Genomic DNA, 8412 nt, shown 5'->3' with positions numbered 1-8412 from the left:
TGATGCTGTGATGCTGTGATGCTGTGATGCTGTGATGCTGTGATGCTGTGATGCTGTACACTGCCTGGCTGCACGCAGTGCCCGAGTAAAGGAGAGGATGCAGGGGGAAGAGACAGCAGGGAAGCGGCAGTGGGAGTGGAACCGAGAGGCCCCAGGTCCTTCCCAACTCCCTCAACCTGGGCCAACTCCTCCCCTCAACTTCAATCCCTGTTCACCGTGATGCAAGAGAGAGAAACTTCGTGTCCTGGAAAGGGTGAAGAGGGGTGGAGAACACGGCTGGTGGGAAACGCTCCTTGGATTGTCACCAACAGTGAGAGGGGTGTTAAATTCCACACTGCATCCGGTTGTGACCTTATTAATCCTAACATTAATGTGTTTAGTGCTTGTCACCATGTTATATGTGAAGGTCTGTCACCTTCATATGCGCCTTCATGCTGAGACGAGTGGCCTAGCTTAAGTTACCTAAGAATGTAGCATTTCACCCCCTGCACAACCTGGGCTGGAGCTGTTGGGCAGCAAGCGAATAACGGGCTGCAATGGAGCAAGGCTCTATGGAGCGTGGGGAGGGGGAGCTGTTGTAGCAGGCGCTAACGAGGAGTCGGGATGTGAGGCGATTCCCCTGCTCTGTTTTGGAAATCATGATGCTCGCTTTAGGGGCGTAGATGAAGCATTTAGGGTATGTAAGTCGCTGTTCAATAAACGCCATTTGCTGCATCCTCATATTGGGGTCTGTGTCGCAATGGCCCTAACGAGGGCAGATGGCCCTGACAGGATGCACCTCGATAACGGGGACAACAGGGGGCTGGGGGTTCCCATCCTGTTAAGGCTGCAGGAGGATTTGGGGTCTGATCCTATAAAGGCTGCAGGGGAGGCCAAGGGTTCTGGTCCTATAAAGGGTGCAGGGGACACTGGGGGTTCCCATCCTATAAAGGCTGCAGGAGGGTTGGGGTCTGACCCTATAGAGGCTACAGGAAGTGCTGGGGGTTCAGGTCCTATAGAGGCCACGGGAAGGTTGGAGGTTCCCATCCTATAAGGCTTACAGGACAGGTTGGGGGCTGATCCTATAAAGGCTGGGGGGGGAGTGGGGGGCTGTGGGCTCTGATCCTATGAAGCCTGAGAGAGGCACTGGGGGTCTGATCCTATAAAGGCTATGGGGGGGGCTAAGGGTTTCCATCCTATTAAGGCTGCAGGAGGGTTGGGGGCTTGATCCTATAAAGGCTGCAGGGGAGGCTGGGGGTTCCCATCCTAAAAAGGCTGCGGGAGAGTTGGGGGTCTGATCCTATAGAGGCTGCAGGGGAGGCTGGGGGTTCCCATCCTAAAAAGGCTGCAGGAGAGTTGGGGGTCTGATCCTATAGAGGCTGCAGGGGGGCTGGGGGTTCTGGTCCTATAAAGGCCACAGGAAGGTTGGAGGTTCCCATCCCACAAAGCTTACAGGAGGGGTTGGGGGCTCCCACCCTATAAAGGCTGCGGGAGGGGGGGGGGGGGCTCTGATCTTATGAAGCCTGGGGTGGGATGGGGGGGTGGATCTTTAGAGTCCCCTCCAATGGGGTGCTGGTTTTATGGATGGGGATGTAGGGACACAGAGCAGATCAGGTGCGAGGTTCCCTTAATTGTCAACAGGTAATTAATCGTCACCACGTAATTAACAGAGGGCAGGGCGCCGTTTCTGCTGCACCGAAGCACAGGTGCCATTCTGCAGCGCTCCAAGCCCGTCTGTGAATCCATTAGGGCTCATTTGGAGTCATTAAAAAGAAGGGACCAAGGTGTGGTATGGGGCATTCTGCATCTTTTGTGAATGGAAACTTCCTTCTTATACCCTGGCAGGAAAACAAAACACACACACACAAAAAAGTGGAAAAAAAGACAAAACTTCCAAATTAATCTCAGTTATCGGTGTCTCTTAATGAGCGTGTGTGGACAGGGCTGAGTTATTTTTACCTCTTCCACAGTGATGTAAGCTTGGGAGGGGGGACACCTGCTGCTGTCTTTGCTGAGTGAGTTATTTCTGCACCCCATAATACTCTGCTTGTGGTGAATCGTTGGACTTTTGTCGCTTGCAGCCTGGGTGCACTCCTGATCATTGCGAGGATGGGACAAAATGTGCTAGGACTCACAAAATGGGATTCCTGGTGAATGAGTGGCTGGAATTGAGCTCTCTGGAGAAGAACTTGTGGCTCCTGGTGGCCAACGGGGTGACGGTGAGGCAGCAGTGTGTCCTGCTGGCCTAACTGGCCGAAGGTGCAATGGTTGGCCGATGGCTGACCAAAGATTGAGCAACAGCTGACCAACATTTGACCAACGGCTGTCCACAGATTCACCATGAGCCAGCAGCATCTCCTGGTGGCCCAGAGGCCAATCTTGTCTTGGTTGACCAGTGGTTGACCAGCAGTTGACTGATAGTTGACCGTGAGCCAGCAGTGTGGTCTAAAAGGCCAATGGTGTCCTGGCTGACCAACGGTTGACCAACAGTTGCCCAATGAATGACCAGTGGTTGACCAAAACTTGACCAACAGTTGCCCAATGAATGACCAGTGGTTGACCAAAACTTGAATGTGAGCACAGCGTGCCCTGTCGCCCAGAAAGCCAATGTTGTCCTGGTTGGACAATGCTTCACCATCTGTTGACCAACAGCTGACCAACAGCTGACCAACAGTTGACCAACAGTTGACCAATAGTTGACCAACAGTTGACCAACAGTTGACCAATGGTTGACCAACAGTTGACCAACAGTTGACCAACAGCTGACCAATGGTTGACCAATGGTTGACCAACAGTTGACCAACAGTTGACCAATAGTTGACCAACGGTTGACCAACAGTTGACCAACAGTTGACAAATTGTTGATCAACAGTTGGCCAACATTTGACCACGAGCCAGCAGCGTGCCCCATTGGCTAAGAAGGCTGACGGTTCCCTGGTGGGCACATCACAGAATGCAGCCAGCAGGAGAAACTGAAGGAGGAGAAGAGAAAGGGGGGAAGAGAGAAAAGAGAAAAGGGGAGAGGGCAAAGAGAAAAAGGGGGGAAGGGGGAAAAGGGGAAGGGGAGAGGAGCTGCCCAGCTCCGCTCTGCACTGGGGAGGCCCCATCCAGAACACTGGGCCACATTTTCACCCCCAGTCCATCGAAGCACCCCCTCTGCACACAGCTGTTATTGGAGACCGCCGCCTCGTTCTGCCGAGAGCCCGCTTTGCATACGCTGTGCTGCGATTATGAATATTTAAACACTTCTATCTAGTTAAATTTCTGCCTCATTTGCATACATTGGCATACTGCTTAATATAACGCACACGGGGAAGAGGGTGCATGTTGCATTTTTAATTTCCCTTCGAGAGGAATTGGTTTTACGAGTGCCGAGAAGCTTATTTTTTTTCCTAAAGGAAAACAACTTGTTGGGGGTGGGGGGAGGAGGGTGTTAATTAACTGTTTGATGGGAAGAGCTGGCAGAACTCAAACCCTGACTGCAACTTCCTCTCCTGTGCTCCTTTTGCTGATTTGGCTGCAGAAATCACAAATGGTTCCAGGGCAGGGAAGGGTTTGCAGCTGACCATGCGGATTCTGCCACATCAGATTTGCTCTATAAAACGTTTCCAGCCCTGCAAGGGAGGTGCGTGCTGCAAAGCAACTTGTCCTATGTGTTCCCAGAACTCAGTGATTGGCGTTCCAGATGTTCCCAGAACTCGGCGATTGGTATTCCAGATGTTGAACAGGCAGGGAGAAGCTCACCGGGCTGCTCTTGGCTTCCGTGCTGCCAAACAAACTTCCATGAATCTGATCTTAAATGTGGCTTTTAGCTCTTTTTTAAATGTTCTCTTCCCCAAAATTCCACTGGCACAGACCTGATTTAGGGGCACTGATATCAGCAACTGCATTGCTCCTCTTAAAGGAGAGATCTGTGGGGTGCAGGAGGCTGTGGTGATGCTCAAAGGCTGCCTGAACTTTCAGAACCCGTCCAATCCAACCATCCCATGGTTCTATGATCTTCAAGGACCATTCCAACCCAAATATTCCATGGTTTTACGATCTTTAAAGACCCTTCAAACCCGTCCTATGGGTCTACGATCTTTCAGAACCCTTCCAACCCAATGATGCCATGGCTCTATGATCTTCCAACCCATTCCACAATTCCATGATCTTTAAGAACCCTTCCAATCCATCCTACGGCTCTATGAACTTTAAAGACCCTTCCAATCCAAGCATCCTTTGGTGCAGTGACCTTCGAGGACCCTTCCAACCCAACCATTCCATGCTTCTGTCATCTTTCAGGCCCCTTCCAACCCAACCAGTCTATGATTCTATGACCTTTAAGGACCCTTCCAACCCACCCCATAGTTCCATCACCTTTCAGGACCCTTCCAACCCAATCATCCAATGGCTCTGTGCTCTTTCAGGACCCTTCCAACTGTTCCTATGCCTCTCTGGTCTTTATGCCCTGCTTTCACACCCTGCAGTGCCATGGGCATGCTTCCAGCCATTCTCCCACTTCGAAGGGTAAATACGGCTCTATCCCAACACACACATGTGTGCTTTGCAGCCAGCTCCAGCCAGAGCTCTTCCCGTTGCATTATTCACAAGCCCTCCAAGGCACAGCAGCCAGCCAGCTGCATATTCATCAGCAATACTACATTATTCATGAAGTGTTGGCTTACACTGAGGGGGAACACAATGCCAGCACGGAAGGCAAAAAGCTGGAGAGCAGAGGGCTGTGCCCTGAGACTGCAGAAAAACCATAAAAGAGAGCTGGGGGTTCTTTGTTGGAGCAATTTCTCCTCTGGGAGAATGGTGATGCGTTGGTTGCAAGGAGGGGTGGGGGGTCCAGAGCTGCACATCCAGAACTAAAAATCCAGAACTCCAGATCCATTGCTCCACATCCAGAGCTCCACATCTACAACTCTACATCCAGAGCTCCAAATCCAGAGCTGCATATCCAGAACTCTGCTTCCAAAGGCGATGGATTTTCCTAACAGTGTTTGGCCCTTAAACATCAAATTAATTGGAGGCTGTGGCAGGAAACTTCGCTGCCACTCTCGACTGTGGACTGGTTGGGTTGGAAAGGTCCTGCAAGGTCACAGAACCATGGGATGTTTGGGTTGGAAGGGTTCTTAAAGCTCTCTACCACTCCGTACCCCATCGTCGAATGGGTTGGAAGTTTGTTGTTTTTAGGGTTTTTTGTTTGTTTTGTTTTAATTAGGGGTGGTTGGCAGGGCTGTGCTGGGTGGGGCTGTGAAGGAAACAAGCTTGGCTGGGAATGCGATGGTGTTCAGCACAGCCCCGCAGGGAGCCGCAGTGCGATGGGGGCCATCAAATATCTCCCCCCAGTGACTTCCAGGCCTCATCTCTCCGTCACAAATGATTCCTGGGCCACATATCCCCCCTGCCCCACCACCAAAGACCCCTGGGCCACCCTCCATTGACCCCCTCCCACCCCACATGCGCCCCCTCAGGGCCCTTCGAAGCCCCTCGCTACTGCAGTCCTTGCATGCTGCCCCCCCAAAGCCCTGACTGGGCCCCCCCCACTACTCTACGATCTGTTCGAGGGTCCCCGTCGCCCACCTGCCGCCCTCCATCTCTTTATTCGGCAGTCCCACCTCTCCCCCGTCTTAAGGGCTGCGGCCCCTTTAAGGGGGCTCGGCCCTGCCCCCTCTGCGTGATGACGCAGCGCCGTGCGTGCGGCGCCCACTTCCGGCCCGCCGCCCGCCGCAGTGACAGGCAGCAGTCAGAGCGCGGCGCGGGCACAGCGGGACCGCCGCCCCCCGCCGCCGCCATGAACGGCAAAGGCAAGCACCGCGCCGCGCCTGGGGCAACGCCGGGGGTCACGCCGCGCCGCCGCTGTCACCACCCGGGGGTCGTCTTTTAAGAGGGTCGCGGCGCCTTTAAGGGCCGCGCCGCAGCAGCGGAACGGACCAATAGGAGCGGCACTGCGGGGGGCGGGCGCGCGTGTTGCCATGGCGACGGGCGGCTCGGCCGGGGTTTAACCCTGTGTGCGCCGCGGGGGAGCGCTTGGGGGGGAATCCCCGGATGACGTCACGAGGGGCTGCGTTCAACGCCAGGGGGGAGGGGCGGAGCGGAGACCCTCCCGGATGAGGAATGGGGGGTGGGCCGTGCGGAGGGGTAAGGTGAGGAACTGGGGGGGTTTCTGTCTTTGCGGGGAGGTTGACAGGGACGGGGGGCGTTGGGGAGCCCCGCGTGGGGGATGGGACGTGGGGGGGGTGAGTGGAGGAGCGATCATTGCCTCTTCTGGGATTGGGGGGAAGGTGGGAGGGGGGCTGTATCCAATGTCAGGGGGTGAATGGGAAGGGGAGACCCCCAGAGGGGCAGCGGGGGAACCCCATGGCACGGGGAAAGCACCCCCCGGTACAGGGGGTTCCCACCGCGTATTGCTGGGGATTGGACCCCACCGAGGCAGGGTAGGAACCTCCCCACCTCCCCCCCACCGCCAAACAAAGGGGTCAGAGCATCCCCTCCCCCACGGCACTGCTCCCCGTGCTCTGCCCCATAGCCCAGCATGGCACCCGAAGACCCTGGGGCTCAGCACCCCACGGGCTGGAGGGGGCCCCCCTGCTCTGCTCTGGGTCTGCTATAACCCCGCAACCCCCCCTGCTTCCTTCCCCCACCCCCAGAGTCCCCCCCCCCCCACCCCCATGTGCCCCAACCACGGCCCGGAATCAGCTGCAGCATTCCCAGCAGCTGCCCTCATCGCTGCGGTTTCATCACATTTCTTCACCAGACTTCCCCTTTTCCCCATCTCCCTCCATCCAACGCAGCACCGAAACTCCAGAATTCCACTTTCTAGTGACCAGAACCTTCCCAGCGTCCCCAGCAGGGATCTGGGGGCTGTGTGTGGGTCGGGCTGTGACCTCCTCTCTCCCCCCATAGGGCAGTACCCCACGCAGCCCTCCTACCCCGTGCAGAGCGCTGCCAACCCCCCCGTGTACCCACAGACTGTGCCCCTCCCGCAGCCCCCGCCGTACACCGACGCTCCTCCTGCGTACTCCGAGGTGAGCAGAGTTTGTTTTCTTCAGAAATAATAAGGATTAAAAGATTAGAAAAGAAACCAAAACCCACAAACAAACAGCAGCTCCGGGTACGCTGATAAATGCGTTTCCTCTCTGCCTCTCTGACTTTTTGCTGCCCTTAATCTTTCTGTAGAACTGAAGTCTGAGCACTTTATTTTTGTTTTTTGGAGCAGAGGTGGCACAGAGCCTCCGGGTGCAGAACGGGGTGGGGGGGAGGGGTGAAGAAAACAACAGGGGGAGGAAAGGGGGGGGAAATATGCACTAGAACTCAGGGTGGGGGGTGGCAGAGCAGGAGGTGAAAGTCCACCTCGAGGCTGAGGAAGCAGACGGGTGTGTGGGGCCATAAAGCCTGGAATAACGCCCTGCCTCGTGACTCTGTGCAGCTCTACCGTCCCAGCTTCGTCCCTCTGGGGGCTGCCACCGTCCCCACCATGTCGGCAGCGTATCCGGGTGCCTCCGTCTTCCTGCCCGTGGCCCAATCCGTGGCCGTGGGGCCCATCGGTTCCTCCGTCCCCATGGCCTATTACCCCGTGGGACCCGTCTACCCGCCGGGCTCCACCGTGCTGGTGGAAGGTGGCTTTGATGCTGGAGCGAGGTTTGGGGCTGGAGGAACCGCCAGCATCCCTGTGAGTACAGACTGAGCCCCAAAAACCTGCAGGGAGGAGACGTGCCTTGATTTCTGACCTGGGAGGTGGGGGGGGGTCACAAAAGTGCAGCTGCAGGCTGACTGTGCCCTGGGCTGCATCGACAGACGGGGGGCAATGGGGCAGGGAGGGGGGTTGTCCCCCGGTGCAGTGGGGCAGGGAAAGGGGTTGTTCCCCCCTGCTCTGCCCTGGTCAGGTCTCATCTGCAGTGCTGCCCTCAGCTCTGCCCCTCCCCCCACCTCAGAAGGGTGGGGGGCTCTGATCACCCTTCCAACCCATCCCCCCTATGGTTGTTGTCCTCCCCCTGCCTCTCCCCATGCCCCCATTCCCCATCCCAGCACAGCTGGGGATGTTCTCCCATCCCCCAACCTTGCATCCCCCTGAAGTTCTGAGCCCCCCCCCTCTGGGTTTTGCAGCCCCCCCCTCCCGGCTGCCCCCCCAACGCAGCACAGCTGGCCGTCATGCAGGGAGCCAACGTTCTGGTGACGCAGAGGAAGGGCAACTTCTTCCTGGGAGGCTCAGACGGTGGCTACACTATCTGGTGAAGAAGGAAAGGGGGCTGGGTGGCGGCGGCGGCTGTGGTGGGGGGGGGGGGGATTTTTGGGGGATGGGGGGGGGGGGGGGGGGCCTACGTGTGTGTAAGGAACCGTCAGCACTTCTCACCGTGTCACTGCTTCCGTCCCAAATTAACCTGAGGCGGCAGAGCCGAGGTGTCTTCCTGCTCCTGAACCCCACCGCGGCCGCCATCCCTCCAT

The 8412-nt window shown here is 56.6% G+C and overlaps 1 protein-coding gene and 1 long non-coding RNA gene across 2 annotated transcripts; one reads left to right on the top strand and one right to left on the bottom strand.

Moving 5' to 3' along the window:
• Nucleotides 1-3295: 3295 nt before the first annotated feature.
• On the bottom strand, nt 3296-5607 carry LOC122168755. The gene is made up of 2 exons (XR_006171353.1): nt 5551-5607; nt 3296-3745 (listed from the first exon to the last, which is right to left on the bottom strand). It is a non-coding gene; the product is annotated as an uncharacterized LOC122168755 (long non-coding RNA).
• A 40-nt stretch (nt 5608-5647) lies between these two features.
• DAZAP2 (DAZ associated protein 2) lies at nt 5648-8212 on the top strand. The gene is made up of 4 exons (XM_042834311.1): nt 5648-5774; nt 6874-6995; nt 7397-7639; nt 8074-8212. Exons 1-4 carry the CDS (start codon nt 5648-5650, stop codon nt 8200-8202), a joined length of 621 nt encoding a protein of 206 aa, XP_042690245.1. The 3' UTR covers nt 8203-8212.
• Nucleotides 8213-8412: the final 200 nt, after the last annotated feature.

Source organism: Centrocercus urophasianus, unplaced genomic scaffold (genome assembly GCF_019232065.1).
Source record: "Centrocercus urophasianus isolate 14NV4802_14NV808 unplaced genomic scaffold, USGS_Curo_1.0 seq_455, whole genome shotgun sequence".
NCBI classification, from domain to species: domain Eukaryota; kingdom Metazoa; phylum Chordata; class Aves; order Galliformes; family Phasianidae; genus Centrocercus; species Centrocercus urophasianus.
This window is presented reverse-complemented; position numbering and strand designations above follow the sequence as displayed.

What these genes read in the sequence shown, in the direction of transcription:
- DAZAP2 (XM_042834311.1), top strand. Translation starts at nt 5,648, where the DNA reads ATGACGCAGCGCCGTGCGTGCGGCGCCCACTTCCGGCCCGCCGCCCGC. An exon ending in CGCCGCCATGAACGGCAAAG is followed by an intron (nt 5,775 to 6,873) that starts GCAAGCACCGCG and finishes CTCCCCCCATAG; the next exon opens with GGCAGTACCCCACGCAGCCC. An exon ending in CTCCTCCTGCGTACTCCGAG is followed by an intron (nt 6,996 to 7,396) that starts GTGAGCAGAGTT and finishes GACTCTGTGCAG; the next exon opens with CTCTACCGTCCCAGCTTCGT.